The sequence below is a fragment of the Dromaius novaehollandiae genome, chromosome 1 (assembly GCF_036370855.1).
Source record: "Dromaius novaehollandiae isolate bDroNov1 chromosome 1, bDroNov1.hap1, whole genome shotgun sequence".
NCBI classification, from domain to species: Eukaryota; Metazoa; Chordata; class Aves; order Casuariiformes; family Dromaiidae; genus Dromaius; species Dromaius novaehollandiae.
Genome location: NC_088098.1, coordinates 102,882,446 through 102,905,365, shown reverse-complemented (window position 1 = coordinate 102,905,365; position 22,920 = coordinate 102,882,446). Strand labels below are relative to the sequence as shown.

Genomic DNA, 22,920 nt, shown 5'->3' with positions numbered 1-22,920 from the left:
AGAATGTGTCCGTAGAAAAAAAGGTTAAGGCTTCCTGGTAAAACCCACATGGAAGAAGTTCCTAGGCCTGCAAAACCAAGAAAGAGTTTATCCTTTGTGTGAAGTAGTGGGGCCCATGGGGCACTTCTAGGGATTTCTTGTATGTAAGGGGGCCGGGCAGCGCGTGCTCACAGATGCTATCCAGTGAGCTAGGTATGAAATTTGTAAGGGGGTCTGATGCTCCACTGGAAAATGTTAGTTTTGTTGTCCAGTGACCAAAAAAAAGTTGAAAACAGCTTGTGTCAGCTGCTCATTTCTTAGCAGAGAGTGGGTAAATTGTTTGTCTGCAGGATAATAAAAAGGCAGATTGGCGGTACCTTTTCCTCCTTTTATTCTCCATGGTGACAACTCAAAAGCAACAAGCTTGAAACTGCAAGCATGGCAAATGAATAACCCTTGGTAATTAGGGATGAGGGCATGTCCCCCAAAGCTATGAAAGTACTGTATTTTCATTATATAGAACATTGTTACGTCTTTCCTTTTTTCCCCCATTTTGAAAATAACTTCATTACAGGAGAGGAGGGGAATGTAAGTGGAATAACAAAAGCTATGATATACAGCGAAGAAAGCCACTCACTCACGGCATAATGGGGAAAAAATCAGCTGTTGTAAGTGAGCAGCAGCAACAGAAAAAAACACAACTCATTGATAAACAGCAAGAAGACTATATTCCTGGGCTGGGGTTTTCAGCAGGGGCTATGGAAGTCAATGACAGCTGAGCACCTAGCTCCCACCCCAGAGCCTCTGGCCTGTGTAGTTTGTACAAGCAGAACTAAAGGTAGTGTGCTGGGATATGTGATGTCGACAGTGGCAGTGTTGGTGCTCCTCGGATTGTATGGGTGTGATGCAACACAGTCTGCGACGCACAAAGGAGACTCCTCTCACCTGCAATTCATTTGGGGCTGGTGCTCAGGGCACAGAAGGCACGTGATTCTCAGAGCACAGCAGGAGGGTACAGAAATAGAGGCTTTTTTTTTTTTTAATCTATATAAAGTGAGCAGGTGTGATAGAGAGCCACCAAGAGGCATTAGAGGCAAAAGCTTGCCATTTCCTTGAACTGAAGTGTGCTTTTAAAAGAAGCCTGTCAACTTTTAATTCATACTTTCAAACTCAGATACAACTAATAGCACCTTGGAATCCAGTTTGCTTTCTATGACTCATGATATGCTGCTTCTTTCTGCCACTTCTTTCACAGAGGACAGTGCAAACCAAATGCATTTGCTTTTGTTGTTTGCACTTCAGAGCTCTTAGTGTAGCTGCCCTAAGGTTGCAAACAATATTTACTTGTTTGGAAATTATGTTCAGCTTGAATTTTTAAAATGTTTCCAGTAACATCTCTGCTTGGGCTTGAGGGAATATCTGGAGGTCTTGGGGTTTTGTTTAGTGCTTTTTGCAATTTTTGTTTTATGGGGTATAAAAAAGTCTTTTTACAAAATGCCACTGTAAGTCCACATCTAAACTGACCCCGTCTCCTAGGTGCAAAGCTGAAAGTTAACTGAAAATGGCCAAGAAAACAGAATGTCACAGAAGCATTACAAGCGTGACAAAAAATGACAGGCAGAAGGGGATAAGAGGTGAAGTCTCTCCTGGCAAAAGCCCAAGTGCAGGTTGGAGTGAAGGCCAAAAAGCAATTATGAAGGTCACAAGAGACTTCATATGGGGATCATGGCAGATGCATTCCTTCAGTATTAACTAACAATTTTTAGAATTGTTCTGTTTCTGGTAATCCTAGAATGTAATAGCAAAGCGACATTAGATGTGGAGGAGGCATTTTGGAGATGACCATTAAATGATATCAAACATTAGCCAACCCATCACATTACACAAGAAACTTCTGTTCTGATCTCCTGTTTCCCAGGCAATGGGAAAGCGCCTTAGGAGCCACAAGGTAAATTGAGGGTGATTTTAACAGCACAGCTGCTGTAGAAAGCACATATGGCCCAGCACAGCCAGCTGGAGATGCTGTACTGCAGAGATTTCAGGCAGTCATAGGGTGAGTTCTGCAGTGCCTGGCTTATGCCAGAGGTCTCTTTGCTCCTGGATCATCAAGGAATTAGTTAAAGCCACTTTAGCTTCTGTTTCCGCTTGTCCCAAGCTCTGTACTTCTTAGTGGCACACGATCAATCTTCACTCACAACTTCTTGTGAAAGCTCCCAGCAGAAAAAGGAAGGCAGCACTAAACAGTTTCTCAGCGAAATAATCTCCACAACGTTACATTTATTTTCAGAATAGCCCAGGCATAATAAAGACTGTGTTCTTATATTATTTTTTAATGTACCAGTAACAGTTTTTGTTAATGTTTGACTTCTAAACTGTTTCATGACTGCTCCTTCTCAAGGATCTGTATTTGTACAGCCTAGTAGCTGTCCTGCATCTCTTCAGAAAATAAGTTTTGGGAGAGGCCTTGGGTCAAAAGAGACATACTCCTCTCTGAGTATATGGAGAGTTAGCTATTTTGCTCAGGACAAACTACAGCTATAGGAGCAGGCTGACAGCTTGGCCAAGCAAGGCTCTTCTGTGCAATATCAAACCATTTTGTTACTAGCAGAAGCTGGTCACACCCGAGTGGTGGCACCCATGTGTGGTGAATTCTCCTAACACTCCCTGGCAAAAAGAAGAGAGAATGCCCCCTCCTGTCCTCACTGTCAAAGGCCAGTTCCATTTTACAATTTCTCTGGTCAGTTTTATGTAACTCTCTAGAGGGAATATGCATGAAAAATCCAGCTTTCTCCTTAGTGATCACAAAACCAGTTGTCTTATTTTTGTAATGGTTGTATCAGGTATTGCTTACCTAGAGCAGGCTTGTTGGAAAAAGCAAGGAGAGCAGTGTGCCTGCTGATCCACAGGCAGCAGCTACCCACAAAGGCACACAGTTAAAACCACAGTTCATCATAGCACTGCTGAGGGACTCACATGTCAGACCAGGAGCTGGTACTGGTTTCAGGAAGCCTCAGCACACACAGCTGTCAGTGCTGGCTACACAGAAGGTGAGGCGGGCCTGAGGCATGTTGCTGATGGAACAACTACAACGGCTAAGATGTTTATTTTACAGTGTCAGTTCCCTTTCCTCTATTATACGCCAGCACAAAGACTTGAATTCTTCTGGCTCTCTGTCTCAGGTGATGTAAGTTGGGAGTTTCCCAAAGTTTACATGTATTCCAAATACTAGTTAATTTTCTATTTCAGTGGTCTGAGGATAATCCTACTAAAGCCACCCCCTGGAAATTCTACAGTGTACTTTAAAGGAATACTGGGATTATTGAAAAGTCATTATTGTTGCTATTTATTTTCCCATTTTGTCAAATTTTTTCAGCAGCCCGGATCACATTTTTGACAGCACAACTAGATTTACTGCTGATGCTTGATCCCACTGTTCCTCTAAGAGCTCGTATGTTTTTCTACAGAATTCACTCATCGTCTCGTTTGTCTTCTCAGCTAGTCACAGTTGTGATGCTTTATTTTAAGGCTACAAAAGCATCTGTGTCCCTGATACGACTCAGACATCCATATCCTGTATGAAAAGGATTTTAATTTTGTGCCAGCAATAAAAATTGGTCACTGGAAAATTTATAGTTGGAGATCCTGTCACCGTCACATTAAATGCAATAATCAGGCTTGTTATTCACCAGTGCCAGTGTTCTGCAAGTGCTCTAAAATATGGTGCAGACACAGACCTACCATTACTTCTTGTCTGAAACAACTGTATCTTCACAGTTTCTCTATCAACCTCTGGCTTACTGTGCCTCTCTCTGCTGCTTACACAAGTCTTGGGTCATCAGGGTGATTTAGCTATAAGTCCCTAAGTCCCTCATTTTCTGATTTGCTCCACTTGGTGCTGCTGCAGAGACATTTCTAATGGGAAAAATAAGGATAGCTTGAGGACAGACATCAGTAACTGAAAATTCCCTCAGACTTGTATAGGAAGATATGAATCCACTGATAAGTATTTGAGAAATCTAAGATTCTAGACTACGAGCAGAGCCAAGTGATGGCTGCTGTCTGGATCTGCTCTTTTCTTGAGGCTGAAATTTTTGTTCAGCTGGTAAAATCTGTAGAACCACTAGTCAAAAGATAATTCTGTCTTCATCAAAATCTTCAATACTTTTCTAGGTACTTGGATTCAAGCAAAATGTTGGACAGTTTTAATGAACAGTTAAAATAGTTTTCTTAAAAGATTTCACTTATGACTACCTTTTTATAAACGAGATAAATAAAATGGCAACTTCCTACACTTAGTGTCCAAATGCCCTAAAATATCAGCATCAAGCAAACAAAACTCATTCAAATAAATGAGGAGAAGGATTGTATTTTTAATACATACAGCTTATTCCTGAGGGCTTGCTCAAATAAACTGTACAATGACTCAAATAAAGGATGACACAACTGAGGTAAGAGGCTGATTTTGAAAGCTCTGGCTTTCAAAATGATTTAAAAGATACAGGTCTCCAGAGACCTTTAAATCACTGTTTTGGCCCCACTCTGACATAGTCATTGTTGCAGCAGCACTTTCAAATCTCCACGTAAAATGCATCCTGGGTCTGCTGGATGTCTGATGGAAAGGATATGGCAGTATAAAGTCCCTTTAAATTCATGTTCCCAGAGTTTTCAGACTAACAGTATGTCAATACTTTTTGTGTGCCAGTATCATCATATGTCTGGTGTGAAATGTTTAATTTAAAATAACATATAATGTAGCTTTGTAGACTTACTATGGCCTTAGAGACCACAGATGGAAACCACCCTCCCAGCCTTTACTTAACTGTGCTATGATTTCCTGGAAACATATATTAAAGATGAGAAAAGATGAAAATACTTACAATTTATTCTCTCCAGCCATAAAACAGGCAGACAGACCCAGATATAGTATGCCCCTCCAAGCTAACTCTTCTCTGGCCAGGAAGACCCCAGACTGGGCTTTACAAAACTACACTCATCACTAGAGAAGCATGGGAGGAGAAGAAAGCCTCATACCCATTCACCTTCAAGCATGAAAATAGTAATGATGTCATCAATTCCTTGGAGATTATTCTTCCTCTCCCTCAATCCACTCCTGTTGAACTAATATGGCAAAGGAGTAACACAGAAATGAATCTAATTTTTATGGAGAACTGCAGCTATGTTAATAAATGCAGTGTTCAAAACAGTAATGCTAGAGTGAGCACCTAACAAATTTGAGGCCAGTTAGCTCCCAAATTTCCAGAGTAACAAGAGAGATGGCATTTCAGAGACTTACAATGTCTGTAACATAATAAGGTGCTAACTTGTTTCTAGGCCTAATAGGAATTAAGATGCTGGACATTAAATTCACATTCTGATCATCTTCCTTCACATGGATTTCATTCTAATTTAGCAGCTAAAAATTAAAGGAACAACTGCATTATACCCTTTGAAAACCAGAATGTCAGGCTTGCAGATGGTGTGAAGCACTCACTTCTAAATTCAGCTGTTCCTGAGACAACAGCCACTAAAATCATGTCACAACTGAAGTGAATGAAATGGTTGTAACTGAAAGAGGTAACTTTCAAAGCTTGTGTGCATCCACAGTGTTAATTATTTCTCCATTATGGTTACTGCTCTGTTCGATGTCTTGGACCAATGACCAGAAAGGAGTAATCCAATAGCACAGAACGAAGATCTGCAGCTTTCTCCTCATCACAACTTTCTCGTTTTTGCTTCTCTAAAACAAAAAGCCCACTATGCAGAGAGGTCTGGTGGCGCTGGAAGCAGAATGCCAGCAAAGCTAGAGCACTGCCTATGATACGATGGAGTAAATATTCCAGCTCGAAGCTCTACAGGGTCATAGCTCAGCTGCAAGGAAATGCAACTGTCTCAAAACAAATCACAGTTGGGCGGGGGTGGGGGGGAAACATATCATGCTCTCATCACAATAAAAGCTACTTTGATCCACTTTCAAAACAATACATCAATCTCACTTGCAACTCTCATCACAGTATGAACAGAACTAAATATATTGAACAAACCAGCCCATACTTGTCTCTCTCTCTCTGTTCAGCCCTTGCCAAAGTAACACCTCATCAGTCTTTTTCTACAGTATCTGAAAGGATGTAGATTTTCTTTCAAGATTTAGGGCCTGATCAACTGGAGGCAGTCTGCAGCTGTTAGAACAAGGCCTCCTCACAGCATGAGGATGATACAGAAAAGGCTCTAAGTATGGAGACAATTTTGATCCAAATAGAGAAGAGAAGAGAGAGTGAGAGCGAGAGGTATGCAGACAGGCCTCTCTCTGCGTGTAAGACAGGGCAAGAGGTACAAAGACAGTCTCGCTTGTAGTTCAGGGATGTGGGAATAGTATGGACGTGGCTGCCTTCCAGCACAGAATAGTGGGCACTGAGGAGCAGGGTGCCAAAGAGAGCCTTGGCCTCCTTTTCCTGGCAGACTCCCAGAGTCTCTGAGATCGAGTGCTGTTCACAGGAACCTGTCTCTCATGAAAGCCTCTGCTTCCGTGATGAAACAAACAATTGAAATGAGAAGTCTATGGCTGGTAGCTGTGAAGGTTCACAGGGGCCTGTTTTGCTTGTTGGTCTGTATCTTTTCCACCGCAGTCACCTCATGGTATCCAGCCCATCAACATGACATGTCCACAACAACTTCAAACCACAAGGGACATCCTCGTGGGGAAATCGTTCTAAAAAGAATAGAGAGGAAAGAAATGTGAACAGGAAAGCTCCCATGGAAAACAGAAAAACACAGGTGCAGCTTTGACAGAGACATAACTAAATAGCAACAGCTTTGTCAGCCTTGCATCTCTCCCCTCTCTTGCACATGCCACCTAAGCTCAGGCCTAACAACTGAGATGCTCTAGTGACAGGGTCTCTCTCACAGAACAGATTTCCAGTTCTCCTTCCCCAGCAACCTCATCAATCCTCAGTAGTCCAGACTGTGGCAGGATGTTTTTCATATGCTGGTATCCTGTGTGATTAACACATGGTCCATACACATGCATATGCCCATGGGCATGCACCCACGGCAGTCTGTCATCCCACCCCATTCAGAAAGATTCCCCCAAGGTCTGTCACACAATTCCTTGCTACTACCCATGTCCCAGCCCAGAAGACCAGAGCCTCTCAACCCTTCTTAATTAAGGATCAAAGGCTGTCGTAGGCCAAAGCAATTCCCTATAATCCCACTAAGCCCTGAATAAATTCCATTCCCTACCATGATCCTCCTGAACTGTAGATAAATTCCCACCTCTTTGGCTTATCAGGCCACAGAGCCCCCAAACCTCCCATACTTTCCCAGTTCGAGGCACATGTGGCTAACCATGGGGCTGTATCTCCCCTCTATCATGTAGGAGTTATTTCCCTTTCTGGCTTCCTAAATCCACAGTGACCGCCCTCTTCCCAGTGGTCTCCTCACATACTCCCCTTATCTGGGGCTCCTCGCACTGGGACTCCAGGCTCTACCCTTTGCCTGGAGAGTCACCTTGTCCCTAAACTCTGGTTAGTAAGCCCTGCCTGGTGGCTCCCCACTCAGCCTATTTGGGTCAGAAGCGCCAGACATGGCCTCACTGTCTTCTTGGGCTCCTTTTTCCTCTTCTTATCAGAGGCGTTGAGGTAGGCCTGCTCCCTGGCTCTGTATGAAGGGCCTCGGCTCAGCTCTCTCTCACTATATGGGGGCAGGGTATCCTCTCCTTCCTCCTGCTGAGGTGGTGGTGGCGGCTGCTGTGACTGCTGCTGTGGCTTCTCGGGTTTGTAGGTAGAGGGTGGTGACCAGGCATAATAGGTTCCCCCTCCTCTCTGGCTGGGTTGCGAGCTGAGCTTTGAGGGGGTTTCACAACGGTCACCACTCTCATCATAGCTCCGAGACTTCCTCTCCAAGACGCTGCTGAGGTAGGAGTGATCGTACTTCTGGCTCCCTCCAGGTGTCCGGCTCACCAGCCTGGGCAGATGCTTCTCCTCATGGGCCCGTCTCCGGGGTGGGCTATATGACCAGCCTCGATCCGAGTCCGTCAGTGGCTCTCGGTTCCCTCTGCTACGCTTGGTGTAGTACTCCTCCATGGAGCTGTCCTGGTGGGGCAGCCCTCCACCTCGGCCACCATGCGACTCTGACCGCTCAAAACGCCGAGTTTCCTGACTGTCCGCTCGCCGGGTCCGCTGGCTGTAGGACTCTGCAAAGGCTGCCAGCTCGTCCATAGAGACAGCCGGCACTCCTACAGAGAAACTCTTACGAGACAGCATCTCAGACTTGGATCTCTGCTGGCTGGAGGAGGGAAGAGGTAATGTTAGGCACAGGGCAAGATTCATCAGAGCTCATCCCCCTGGCTGCCCTCAAAGACAGTGGAGGGAAAGAGGCACCCCTGAGACATGATTCATCTGACCTGTTTTCAACATCTTCTGTAGGAAGAGATGTATGACATCCTAGAAATGCCTAACTTCTCCCTGCTGACTGTAAAGGCAGCTTAGTGTGGCCAGCTCAGTTCTAATGTTAGCTGAGATTAATCCCTGATTGTGCCTCCCTTGTCTCTACCCCCATGCAAGACTGAAGTTGCCTCTCCTTGTCCCCAAAGCCTGTTTGCATATGTCCAACTGGGGAAACCCAAGAACTTGGCTACAGAAGCTCATAGGAGGGCAATTTTGAAGCAGGTGTAAAGAGAGCGATCTGACGCTATAGCCCACTACTGAGGGAAAAAATCTCTGCCATTGCTTTTCAGAGACTGAGCTGCTGGTAGGTGAGGGAAGAAGGATGTGACATCTCTCCTCCAGGCACAGAGTGCAGATCTTGCTGCACCAGAGCACCTGGCTGTGATTCCCAACAAAGCGTACCAGTACCAAGAAGTGCTGGAGGGATCAGGTACAAATCCCAGAAGTGCACTTTGAGGAGAGTGGCTTGGTTTCCTGTTGATTTCACTGTTACATCCCATCTAGAATGGGGCTGGCATCTAGCTTGGCCCAACTGGGCAAGCTTTGGCAGACTTGCGGGAATCAGATTGATTCTGTCCTCCTCTAACATCTCCAGTTTCCACATCCTCCACCATGAACCCCTCTGTCCTCTTAGACAGGACCAGAGCAGCAGAAAAGGCAGAAAAGCTACCAGTACACCTGTCCCTTCTCCTTTCCTTACTACCTCGCCAGCAGTAGCTACCTCCCAAACACAGCACTCCTTACCTGTGCCGGAAACTGTCCCTCTCATCTCTGTAATCAGGGACAGCCTGTGACCTTGATGTGCTACCCCCACCAATCACTCCTGCCCAGTATTCAGCATCCCCATCCAGGTCCCCTGCAGGAGGAAGAGGTTTCCTTCGCGCTTGGCGGTAGGGCTGCCGGAAGTTCAATTCCTCCTCATGCAAAGAGCTGAGTTCAGAGATGGTGTTGTTATCTGTAGGGGAGGTTGCAAGAAAAAAATGAGACAGAAAAAAGCTGAGCTGCCCTCCGTTAAAAAAAAATCAAAATGGAATCCAAGTCCCTTCTCCAAACTCTTGCTCAATCTTGCTGGAGACTTCTGGGTCTCAGTTCAGATGTAGAGCTGTTACTGGACCCACAGGAGACCCCATGCCCTTCTGAACTGGTAGCTGGTGGCCAGGTGGTAATATTATAAGGGTATCTCAAATGGCATCAGATGCCTGTGCTCATACAACTGAGCTCAACCCTCATGCAGAAATCCCCCCTCAGCACTGCTTCAGTAACACGTGTGAGCTCTTCTCCCTTGCGAGGTGGGTGCTGTGCTTGGTGGAACTGTGCCACAACAGTTGTGCCGCCTCCCCCCTCCCTGGTGTGAGACAGGCTGGCTCTGGATTTGGCCTGGCTTGCCCAGCTAAAACAAAAACAACCCCCTCAAAAGAAGATTTAAAAAAAAGAAAAAGACTGTCTGAATGACAGTCAGTCTCTACCCCGTCAAGCACACTGACATCTGGAGGCCTGACATACCAATCTGGAGAAGTCTTTTTATAGTAAATCTTGTGGGTGGAGAAGACTGTGCTCAGCAATGACTGTTTTAGAAGTATATATAATTTGTTAGTTTTGCCTAATCTGTACAGAGCCTTGATGTAATGCCATTCCCTAAAGCCCTTACCTTCATTGATTTGCAGGATCTCGTGCGTCTGTTCTAAAAGTGTCTCTACCAGTGCCTAATACGGGTTAGTTCTGCGTGAAGCGGATGCTGCCCTGAGGAACTGTGCTGGGCACTTGTCCGCCTCCAGCTCACTGTTGTCTTCTGTGCGCAGAACAGCTAGAGGACCAGGAGCAGCACTTCCTCCTGCACCCAGCCTGTTCCACCTCTGCACCTCTACCTCTTCACATGGAAAGATCCTCACTTGGGTTAGGATTCCACCACCCATAAACACAGCATCAGACTTTGTTTATAAAAATAAAGTCTGCAAGAGACTGTGGGAGCACAGTGAGGAGTTCCACACAGAAGCTCAGTTTGGACCTGTATTATGCCCCTATTCACCACCTTCTTCCCCTTCACCTGCAGCTGACTGACAGCCCATCAGTACTGCTGCACATACCAGCTCTGCTCTTATGTTGACCAGTGTCTTAAAACCTCCTGACGATCCCCTTGTTTCCTTAATGTATCCTGTAGTCTTTGCTCCTTTTGCAGGGCAATAGCCAATCAAAACTACCTTCTCCCATCCTTCAAACCCTACTGTGGTCATTGCAGCCCAAAAAACATGCTTTAAAAAAAATCACCTCCTCCTCTCCCCGTGTTGGGAATTTACAGGCAACACCCTGTAAGACAAGGAGAAGTTGTGGGCACAGTATCCCTGCTATTAATATAGCTACCGGCTGGAGAAGGCATGAGTATGAACCTGACTTTTCAGACACTGGTGATCCAAAAGCTGAATTATCTGAGTGGCTGATTTTCATGAGTGTTTGAGTCTCCCACACTTCGTTTGTACTAATGAAGGGTGATTAGGTAAGCAACAACTCTTTGAAATCAGAACATACCCACTGATGCCTAAAATCTAGATTTTTATCCAGCCCAAGCACCATATCCTCTTGTAAAGCCAACAGGAGGCTCTAAGGCCAAGCCAGTGAACTGTCAATTTTAACTATGAGTTTGCAGAGTCTTTCTCAGGTCAAAGAAAAAAATTTCAAACCATGCTTGTTCCTCACATCGTTCTCGCATCCTCCTAGCTGGATCAAACTGAGCCAGTTCTTTCTCGACATAGTACAGCACCTTCATGGAGTCCCTTTCCTTGTCGGTCTGGATTCTGTATCCTTTGCGCACTGCTAGGGAGAAAAGAAAAGCATTTAGAAGAGAACACATCTAAGTCCAATGAGACTTTCAGAAAACATTGCTTCTATAGCTGAGTTCATGTCTACAAGTGGGTAGGCCATGTCTTCCAAAACAAAGTAAGCCACTCCTTGCTTCAGAAGAAATCTGTCTGTAAAGTGGGATGTAAAGTTGTGAGCAGCTGTGTAATTATATTTATAAAGTTTGTAATTATATTTATAAAGTAACAGCAAAAAATGGGTTTGGAAATGCCCAGTCTGGATGAAAAGATGCATTGAGTGGTACCACTGCCACAGTGATTCTACCTCATACAGTGGATAGCGAGGAGAAAAGTAGCACTCATTTCTCCTTCCTCAGCACTACAGAAAAGATTTGTCATGGTATGGGAAGTGCAGTCCCAGATCAGGTTTCCTCTATGCAGAAGGGGCAGCAAGCTTCCAGTATGCAGGGGAAGCAGGTGGCTAAGTATTTGGGAGCTGTTGCTCTGAGGACCACACCACCCTCCCCGTCCCTGCAAATTCTGCTCACACAGGTTGCAGAGCATGTGGTCGGAGAAGCTCCAAGGAACAGAGAAGGAAATACAGAAAGTCCCATAAAGCAAGTCACACTGCTTTGAGATTTATACCAGATCCAACAACGGGGCTAATCAGGTCACTGGCTACCTGTGAAACTGCCTGCTCTGGCATTTTTTGTGTGCTGATTACTCCATTTGCAGGGGAAGTTTGGACAGCTTTTTGGCTTTGCCACCTTCCTCTGTGTATGCAAAAGCGAAGCCCCTAGACACCCAGAGCCACAGGAGCTGTAACTCTGGCAGGTTACCTCCCTGCACACTTGCCCTGCTAACCCTATGAAAAGCCTGGCTACCTCAGGACAGGTCTACATTCAGCAGGCCGAGAGCTCCAGCCACCAGAACTTTAGAGAGACTAAGGCTTTCATAGCAGATTATTTAACAAAGGCCCCAGCCTGGGGCTATGGCAGGACTGACAGAAACGTAGGTCTACATTCAGAACAGGACTACAAATCTAACCCTCAAATTCAGCCTCATTGGAGAATAGCTGTGAGGACTATTCACTTACCACTATGAAATGAACCCGTTTGCTTTGCATGGGCTCAACATGTTATCTTGTGTGAGTACTGTAGTGTTGCATGAGCACTGCTCTCATGACATGATTTTAAAAAAATATCTGGACAGTGGTTTTGAGCCAACCTGTTCCTTGTATGTTTTATCCAGCATCCTGATAAATTAAGCTACCAATGTATGGGTTTGATGGTATGTTGCACGGTATGCACTGTGTGGGCAGAGCAAGGACTTGGCAGAGGTATTCTTAGGCACCTTCTGTCCTAAACTGCTGTGCATGTATCTCTGCACTATTTAATTACCACACTCTGCTTCAAGAAATGGCTGTGCTGCAGAAATGGGTCGAATGATTCCTGTAATAATCCTGCTTTAGAAGGAAAGTGCTTTACTGTGTGTTTTGATTGTGCATTTGTAAGGTAAATAACTAAATCTTGAAATGTTACCTTGTCTATCTGTACTTAGGAAAGGTATTACATGTTAAGACATGGTATGGATCTAGCAGGTTCCAGCTTTCAATGTGTTTCCAGAGGATATTCAGACAGCTCAGCTGACTGCAGTCTCGAGTTTTGCTCTGTTTTAATATTACTGTAAATGTGTGTACAATGACTATAAATGCACACAGTGATTTGCAGAACACAAGAAACCTTGCCCCTGCCTTCTGAAGTATAAGATCATCATGTCTCTTCAAGTGAGGCTGCTGCTATGAAGACAGGCTGCATGACTGGCCAGAGAAGTGATGACTCCTGCTGCGCTCACAGAGCTGGCACAGCAGAAGGAACAGCAAAGTGAGTTCTCCAGTTTGCCTCACCATCGTGGCTGACCGCCGTCTGGCACATTGCCAGAAAGAGGCCTATACCATTATTTCTTCTAACGTGTGTACTAGGAGCTCAGCTAAGCTACCACCTCATTTTTACACAGGCCAACAGACAACCATCAGCTGGAAATAACTTTGACCTACTAGTAACCTTTGGGGAACCTGAACTGGCAGCTTCCAGACACTGTCTCCCCAGAGCCACTACTCACTCTGAGGCTGTGCCAAATATTTATTTGGGCAACATCCATAGCTCCTGGAACTGATGGAGAATTAGCTAGACTTCATGCTAGCTTCATGCTCAACTTGCTATTGCAGCTGTCTATCAAAAGAAAAATGAATTTCTTAGTTAATTCTCTAAGCATCTAGAAATTTACCATTGGAATTAAACCTGCAAAGATGACCGAGAGCAGCTCATAAAAAGTATTTTCCATTATAGATAATGCATATTTTGCCTCTAAGCTTATCTATTAAATACTTCTCGCAATGATATTGAATGTTCAATGTCATGCATCTTTTTATTATTCCTTCATTTGAAGAACCAAAAATCTTGGGGCTTCTCCTTTGCACACTCATCTGTAAAATGCCAAAATCTTTTAATAAGAGCTAAATATTTTTAGGCCAATTTTAATTATAAGGAAATGAAGATGCAGAGAAGTTAACTACTTGCCCAGAATCATTCACTGAAATCAGTGGAAATGGAACATTCTTCTCTGTTGGACCATATTTTCTCCTCATGAAAAGTATATAAACTTCTAGTATTGTGTAATTGTGTGTTAATTTGTGTAATGCTGTACACTTAATTCTTCTGTGGGTGGAACCAAGCCAGCCAAAACTGCAGATTGTTTCCCTCCCTAGAAAGGAGAGCACCACTATTTTTTTCAGGCAAGTATGGTTAGGCAGTAAGAGACTCCTTAAACAGTTTCCACATTAAACGTCCAGAGTCCAGCTCTCAGAGCAAAAGCTTCCCTGTCTGTATGGTTCAGGGAAACTATGCAAGGGTCTCACCAGTAACCACTGCATTTGAAATAGACAGAGCATACATCTAACTTACGTGTTGCCAACACTGCTCTAAATAAGAGAGCTGGAAGGTTTTTTTCTTTTTTTTTCCCCCTGTCTAGCCCTAAGTTTAGGACTGAGTTCCTACACTTCCTTGGGTCTTCCAAGTAGCAAAGGGAAAGCAGAGACGTGCTGTTTTGCTGGTGACGCAGTACTGACCACCAACTACAGTCTAAGCTGAGGAAAATCCTTGCTTTGTCACATGGCTTTTATGTAATTCTAGGAAAATTTTCTAAAAATCCCTATGCCTTTGTTTGCTGACTAGATCACCTCACAGGGGTTTTTCTAAGCACAGAAGCTATCTAGGGCAAAAGCTGTCATTTTTAGCCTGGGAACGAGGATTACAGAACCCTCCAGTCTCCGTCCCCCAACACTGCTGACCCCATTGACCATTTTTAAATAAATTTGACAGAGGGTTGATGTCTCAAAGACAGCAAGTTTTTACAAGTTTCAGATCAAACCTACACAGGCTTTGTGGAGGATACAGAGACCATGATTAGTGCTCCTTCTGAGCAAAAGCGTTCATTATAAGCTCAACCGTTACCTGTTTTGTTTAGCTTGCTGTCTGGCCAGCTAGCAAATAAGTAGCTTGGAACAGCCACATAATGTGTTTTCTCTTATACAACCTGCAATTAGGGGATATTCTGGCTTTATGGAGAAGCTTAAGAGACAAAGAACAGGGTGCAGGATATCAACCTTCCTTAGCTCCACAGTTCAAAGAACACCCTTTTTCTGCAGCCCCTTGCACAACGGGGACCTGATCCAAGCTGAGGGTTTGTCCATGTTACTGCAATAAACATGAATCAAAAAAAGGTAAAGAGCCTCTGTTATCCTACCACAACACTGAAAACTGTGTAACAATGGTTTTATTAGCAATATTTAGTACTTCCTGTCAAGTCCTGTGTTGAGGACCCAAGTCCTGCCAGTTTGAATCAGATTATATAATAAATGCATCTTTCTATGTAATAATTGTGGATGCTAACACCCATTCCATTTGTTTTTCAAACAGATCTACAGTTCATTCTGTACTTGTGCTCTGCTAGTACAGGAGAGAGAAGTGTTTGGCAGTGATCTGATTCTTAAAACATTCCTAAAGTTCCCAAAGCTAATACCATGCTCTACATGCAGTCATGTTTTACAGGAGAGGAAGAAAAAACCTCTGGCCTTCCTCATTTTCTCACAATGATTTTTGCATTCAGTACATTCTGCTTTGGGTCAGTGATTGATTTATTTCCTATTTCAAAGTGCTCCATTCCAGACCTTTGTTTTGATTTAGGTGGAAAAAATGTATGATCGTTGAAGGAAGATTTTTTTTGTTAATTCCAAAAAGGTTTCTGTACTGACTGGGGCAAGGGAAGGATGTGGAAAGCTGTTCCACAAGCTTAATTCTTTGAGTATGCTACTTCATTGTGTCTTTTTGGAAGTGTCTTATCAACACACTGTTATGATTAAAGTTAACACTTGAGAATTAGCGAAGTGCGCTGAAGTCATACATGTGGCTGGATCAACGGCAAACATACTGTGTTAGCAGGACAAGGGCAACACGACAGATGACTCTGTCTTGGTGAGGGTCACTTCTCCCACTGCAGCACGTTTGAATTCAGGCAGCACTCTGATCCTGAAGTGTGGCTGGACATGGTTAAACAGCCACCCTCCTCTTCTTCGAAGGTGGCGTCCTTTGCAGTCGAGAAGTGACCCTCACCAAGTCACCAGACTCATACAGTACATCTGCATTGATCTGTATCTCCCTGTCAGCTGGTAGGCTTTTATTGCTCACACTCTACAAACACAAAGGCTGAACCAGCAAAGCAGCCTACTGACTGCCATAATGCTGGGGAGGGCATCCAGCCCTGACAGCTCTGCGGCAGAAGTGCAGAGGGAACATGCCCCTGTGCCCAGATTGCCATAGGGACAGCAAAACACACCACAGCAAAAGCCACTGCCAGCGAAGGGCAAGCAGCGCCCTACTTGGAGCAGCAAGAGCAGCTTGCAAGGCACCAGCTCTACTGGGAAAATGGCCACTGCCTCTGCTCCCCTGAAACCATCTCTACCCTTTTCTCCCCTGCAAGTAGAAGTCTGCTGTAGTGAGAGGGGCCCAGGGCATGACCGTAGACTCCCAAACACCACTGGTCTAATTGGGTCCCCCCAAATTGACACTTAGCTGATGGCATCGGAAAAGTTGGTCCATGTGGCCCTAAGAGATGGAAACGTCAGTGGCAGAGCAAGGATTAAAATGCAGTTGCTCTGGATTTCTTCTGTTCATACCAGTCTTTCAGTGATATTTGTCCCTCCTTTCCCAGCCCTGCTCCCAGTCAGGGGCCTGTATGTTGTGCCTAGCAGTGCAAATTACCATTTTGGCTTCCTCCGCTGGACTCGCTCGGGGCTAAGGGAGGGGGGTGCGACTTATCCATCAGCACAGCAGGAGATGGTACACCAGCTACAGGAACAGTGGGGATGTAGTATGGACCTGGCATGGAGGAGATCACGGGAGGGTATCCAGCTTTTGCTGCCTTGCCTGCTTCATACACTAAAAAAGAAAAAAAGCAGCAGTCAGCATCACACCAGTCTCCCCTGAACCCAAGAAACCTGCACGGTTAGGGACAACCCAGCAGGAGACAACTGGACAAATCAAAAGACAAGGGCCAACCTGAATTTCTCTAAACCTCAGAGGGCACTGGGGGGAAGTTTAGAAAATGCTATGGCAGCTTACTTGTCGGCTGAATGCTCCAAGCTGCCCAGTTAGTGAAAGACATTCAGTATGTTAGAGCCTGCATTACCGCCGCCACAGTTTAGTGGCAGTTCAACTTGAAAAACAACCGATAACTCAAGCTGCAGGGATGAGGCTCATGAAACTTGACAGATCTGCCTGAGCCTAACTGGGAACCTTGCTGGGTTGTAAGGATTTTACACTGTTGTAGAGGGCAGCTGCTTTGCGGTGTCAGGAAGACACCTCCCAGGATGCTCTCGGCTCTGCCCCCGGAACACTCACTGACAGGACGACAACTTTGGAAGGGGAACATGACACTTTTGAGAAGCAGGCACAGCTGCCGAGGAAGGGAGGGCTGGAGGTAGGGACGGCTCAGGGAATTACATTTGTAATTAACTTCGAGCACTCAACCGTCCAACAATAGGTCAGATGTTTCGCTCCCTAGGAACTCGTTCCTCAGTCAAGCAAAGTGCTCGGGGCAAAGGAAGCAGCATGAGCAGACTGCTTCTCCGGTTCTGTCAGGGAGCAAAGGAGGTGCAGGAGGAGACCTGTGCCGGGCTTGCATGGGGTCACTCACGCGCCCGGGGACAGCAGCAGGACTCAGGACAGCAGGGGAGGCGGACGTAGCAGCAGCAGCTGTGTGGGCAGCACTGGCACCAACAGATCCCAACCAGGAGAAAGAACAGGAACGCCCCAAGGATCACTAGGCCCACAAAGACCCATTCTGGAAAACACAGGGAGAAAAAGATATACTTAGAGGATTGCTCCTCACTGTAGAAGAGAATGGCATCCTCCTCCTCCCTGTGGAGGTACAGGGGCAAAACAGATAAGCAGGGCTTTAAAGGAAGCGGATTCCCTCCTTGTTTAGGACTACACCCCCCCTCTGTGTCAAGGCAGAAAGGGCACATCACAGTGAGAACCAGAGCTACTGAAACATGGTCCCTTCCCACTGTGTCTGAGAGGCAAGAAGGGCTGCCCGAGAGGTGAGCAGCATGGCTCTGGTTCCCCAGCATGGAAATCCTTCAGTCCCACAGCAGGGCAGTATAAACACCACGAGACACGCTCCACGAACATTTGGCTCTCATCAAAGACTCATTCGGCTTGGCCATGTTCATGCCCTGCTTGTGTGTTTGTTCTCTACCCATATTCTAGTTTTAACGGGACAAACGATGGTAGAAAGCATGCTATAAATAACACAGTAAATGAGCCAGGCCTGCCCCTTCGCAACTAGGCCCACGCATGCAATTATTCTTTTGAATGTGCTGAAAGAACATCCTATTCAGGCGTTGCAGCCAGCCAGGAAACCTAACAACCACTTTTTTTTTTCCTTTTGCTGATGCCTCAGACAAAATCCTCCAGGCTCCAAAATGGAACAACTGAAAAACACCCCACAAGTGTCAGCGCAGAAGAGCTGGTCCACATAAATCGGGGATGGGGTTTGAATGGGCTCCGTTCACATTACAAGGGAAAAGGAGCGAGAAAATGGTTGAGGCTTTGCTGCCAGGAAATCAGCAGCAGCAGCAGCAGCAGCAGCAGCTATGGGGGGAGCGGGTGCCCGTCCCACACCAGCGCGACTCCCAGCTCTGTGCCCAGCTGCCCAACGCTTTGTACGGGATTGCATGCACAAGGGTGCGCCTACCACCACGCAGCGAATCCCCGGATTAAGGGAATGGTCAGTGAACATCTCCTGACCAAGAAACTTCAGGACTTTGTGTGTATAGGAGGCCTGAACTGGTTTTAAGTCAGAGAGGCACAAACCTATCTAGAATCCAGACCCCTGGCAAGAGCGAAAATCTGTGGGGAAAGACTCCAGATGCACCAGGGGGAATAATCACCTTCAAAAGACACTAAGGAAGAAAATACAGAAGTAGTGGGGCTGCTTTGCGGTGGGGTAGGGTTTATATCAAGAGGAAAAAAAAAGCAGTTGACTACTCGTTCTGAACAGCAGTGTTCACTAAGGGGCCTCCTGAGACATTGTTATCTAAGCTGAAGAGGGATTTATACAAAGATTGCGATGTGGGTACAGAATCACAGTGGGAAAATAGTGCACTTTTCACTTTGGTCACTGAGCTGAAAAGTCATGGAAAAATGTTCAGCTTGGAACAATCAAAACAAACGTTTTTCTAGTTCTTAATAAAATGCAAAAATGAGAAATTTCATTTTTGATTCATTATCCATAGCACTTTGTTTGAACAAAAGTAAACTGCTTTTGCTTTGCTGGAGCTTTCTTTAACTCTTTTACAAATAATTCCTTTTTTTAAATGGCATTTTTAATTTAGAAGTTACAATTTCCTTTAAAAAAAGTCAGTGAAAGATCTGGCATTTACAAATCAAAACACTTCATTTCAGAAGTGTGAAGTGAAATGTTTTATTTTTTTTGAATATTTTATCCCTTTTTTAGCTGAAACAGATGAATTTCATTTAAACTTGCAGACAATTTTGGTCCTTGTGGAATTACTTTTTTTTGGTAAAGTTACTATTTGTTGAGAAAAAATCAGCTAATGAATAAGGAAATGGCGGAAGGGAAGCATTTCTGAACAGAAAAGTAACAGCTGATATGAGATTACTAACGCAGTTCCTCAAGCAGTGGTTCTGGGAGCCATCATATTTAATATTTTCATGAATGACCTTGAAATGTGTTAATACTTGACTATGAAAGGTAAGGAAGCACTGTCAATAAAGATAAGCACTGGGATAATCTATAGAAAGGGCCGGTTGTCCTTGGGCCTACAATAAGAAGCATGAAATGCAGCAATACTAAATTTCAAGGTCATACATTCAAGGATCAAAACCAACAATTTCCAGCTGATGAAACCGGAAACAACTGAAAGAGAGAAGAATGGATAGGGCATACTAGTCCATATATAATACTGTAACCACTTACATGATAGAGCAACAAAAAAAGGCAAATGTAATCCTATGTGTAGTAGAGGAGGGATTTCCAGTAGCGAGAAGGAAATATTACTGTTATCTGGAAATACTAATGCCATTGTACAAGACCTCCATGTAACTCCAGATGAAGTTACTGATGGTATACAACACTGGTCATCTCTGTGCAAGAGAAGATGAATTTAGGCTGGAGCAGATGCAGAGCAGGGATTTTAGGGTCATCAAACAACTAGATAGTCTGCCTTGCATAGGGAAAGCAAAAACTTGCTGCATTAGTCTATTGAAAAGAAGGCAGTGAGCATACGTAGCTGCTGCCCATAAACATGCTATGAGGATGAACAGTAGGAGGAAAAAATAGGTATTACACTTAAAGATCCTACATAAATGGGTATTAAACAAACTATGAATAAATGCAGATGGAAATTAGAAGAAGCACATCAAAGAAAGCCATCCAGTGGGAGCAAGGAAGGCCAAAACCTTACTACTCTTAAGCTTGCTAAGCTTACAAAAAGGATGAAATTACATGGTACTTGGGTAGCAAGCAAGATGGTGAGCTGGACTATCCTTTCCAAACCTGTACTTCCTAATCTCAGGGGAATCTTGAGATTATCCCACTATCCTACCTTGAGCAAGACAAAAGCCCAGGGGCTTTTCCTTTGCCATGTTCTCATTTGTTCTCTATGACTATCATTTATAAGAGGGGCTGAAATAGTATCACATGACACAAGTGACCAGCCACAGCTATGCACTAAAGCTCAGATGTCAAATCTCTAGAGCTATTAGCGAACTGCTCACCATCACTCCATAAAGGATAAAAGCCTGGCGGAGGAAAAAACAAACGAAGTCCATTGTAAGTGAATCTCTGGTCTTTCTGCAAATGTTCTAGGAGCATAAAAAGAGGTCAGATGTAGTATGCACATTACACATTGCAAGATACTCACTCCATGCTGGGAGGGGATGTTTGAATTCAGTGTCTCAATCACAGGGGTCTATGAATCAGGAAGGATTTTGCTTCATAGAAAGTTAGAGCATTTGCTTCTGTGATGAGATTAAGAATAGAGCAAAAGAGCCTGACGCCTCCTCCTTTAAACACAAAAATGGGAGTGCATGCACTTATGCCTGCAATCCCCTAATCTTTCCCCTGGTATGACAACTGTTTTCTTGTCACAGTCCTTCCAGATACAAATGTGTAACACTGAGATTCAAATGATTACCGAGCTGAAATGTTATGTGTCCTCACTGTCTGGAAACTATTATTTTGTGCTTGCATGAGTATCTGATTTTGTTTATTCAGGTAACTGGTAACGCTAATACCTGAAATGTGTTTTGCCATTGCCTTTTACACTTTCTTATTGCTTATACCTATGCAGTGGGGGTACCAGAAAGCTACCTGTCAACACAGAGGAATTTCATACCCATTCAACAAAATTGTAAAAAATAATTTAAAAAAAAGCGTTAGGCAACCAAAAATGAATCTCTGTGTAGGCTGAAAGACCAATCCCTCTCCTGCCACACTGAAACTTGCAGGGAGCTTTAGGTAACACTGGAGGTTGGAGGACATTTGCCTTCTCTCCATTTGCATCTCCGAGACAGATTTACCAAGCTTCACACATATACATAGAGTCACATTTTTGCACAAAAGTGTGAAAGAAATACTCCTTTGGCACTGTCAGGGGATGATCAGATGACTCCAGGGCTAAATGTTCTCACAGCTCTTCCCTTTCAAGGACCATCTGTTGCTCAGTCTCTATTTCCTCTTTAGGTAGGTGTCTAAAATTGGTGGCTGTCATTAGTTTGCCTAGCTAGGGATTTATCATGATCAGAGAGCTCGTGTCTGGTCCAAAACCACCTGGTCTTACCTAGGTGATGTCCTGGCCATGTAGCACAAGAACAACCATGCCACTGACAGGTTGCTAAGCCGGTGCTCTATTCCTAGCACCTCCTGTGCTACCATCTGTGGTAGTGGTTATAACAGTACCCACAGAACAAAGCCAGGGGGAGCGTTAATTACTACCGCACAAGAGCGGCTGACGTACAAAGCTGCGCAGGCACATGAGGCTGCCGAGGTCTTGCAGGCTGGACTGGAGTTACCTTTGCTCTGACAGGGGGAGAGCAGAGAGCTCAATGTAAAACCTCCCACGAACAGTGCTGGCCCTCCTGTTCTTGCACTCATCCCGGCACGACGTTAACCATCTCTGTATGTTGCCTCCCAGCATGGCCATCCCTCCTCCACTCCCAGCATCAGCTCTCCGTTCTCAAGCCAACACACTTTCCCAGTAAGCGACAGGCTTTTTTCTTTTCTTCCCCAGATAAGACACATGTAAAAGTGAAACATACACCACATAAAAGATGCTGTGGAGGGATAAACAGACAAGGTGACAGAGGACTGGGTAATTAAAGGGTGAAATGGCTGAATACCTGGCATAATCTCCACAGCAAAACTGGGCAAGAGATCAGCAAGCAGCCCTGTCCTGCCTAGAAAAGATAGAAGGAGGAGAAGAAGGAGAGAGGTTACTGCAAGAAAAACACACTCCCCAGCCCCTTGCCTTAGCCTCCAGGCCTCTTCCTCATCAGCCCACTGGTACTCTGTTAAGTGAACTCCTATCAATCAGAGAGGTCATCCTGCTCCATGCTTGGTGTTTGCCTCTGCACTTCTGCCATTTCTCTGTCCTTGCTTTTTATCTTTATCAGCAGGGCAGGGGAAAGAATCTGGAACAGAGCTGCTCCGATCTAGGCACAAAATGACAAGAAGAGGAGGTCCCCTTAGCATGACCGCAAGGCAGTATCTTTCTAGAGTTATGCTCTACATATGCAAAAAGCTCCTGGAAATGCACAGCAGCCCTCAAACAGGAGATTTGTTTTGCGTTTAAAATGTATTGATGTAGTAGGGATGGATGTGAAACATCTTTAATCCAATGGCCTTGACAAGTCAGCCACATGCATTCACTACACGCAGGTGGTGCTCTCCATGTGGGCAGACAGCTCCAGGAGAGGATTCTTGAAGCATGACTGTGAGTATATGCCATTTATTTCAAGATCCATGCACAACTTGATGGGATTGTGTGAATGAGGCCAACTTTTAAGTGAAGCAAACCAACCACAGAAGGATTTGTGTGGAATTTCCTGGGATCACTTTGCAAAAGA

At 44.8% G+C, this 22,920-nt stretch overlaps 1 protein-coding gene across 7 annotated transcripts in view; it reads right to left on the bottom strand.

The window, feature by feature from the left end:
• Positions 1–2,762: 2,762 nt before the first annotated feature.
• ILDR2 (immunoglobulin like domain containing receptor 2) overlaps positions 2,763–22,920 on the bottom strand; it is a 38,864-nt gene continuing 18,706 nt past the window's right edge. For 2 of the 7 annotated variants that reach the window (XM_064522672.1, XM_064522679.1), the window contains exons 4-10: positions 22,195–22,251; positions 17,465–17,611; positions 16,531–16,707; positions 11,112–11,228; positions 9,165–9,375; positions 7,569–8,259; positions 2,763–6,685 (exon numbers count right to left, since the gene is read on the bottom strand). In XM_064522672.1, coding sequence (XP_064378742.1) covers positions 6,650–6,685; positions 7,569–8,259; positions 9,165–9,375; positions 11,112–11,228; positions 16,531–16,707; positions 17,465–17,611; positions 22,195–22,251 — 1,436 coding nt within the window. In that variant the 3' untranslated portion in view covers positions 2,763–6,649. The other 5 variants (XM_064522676.1, XM_064522684.1, XM_064522686.1 and 2 more) reach the window with 5 other exon arrangements.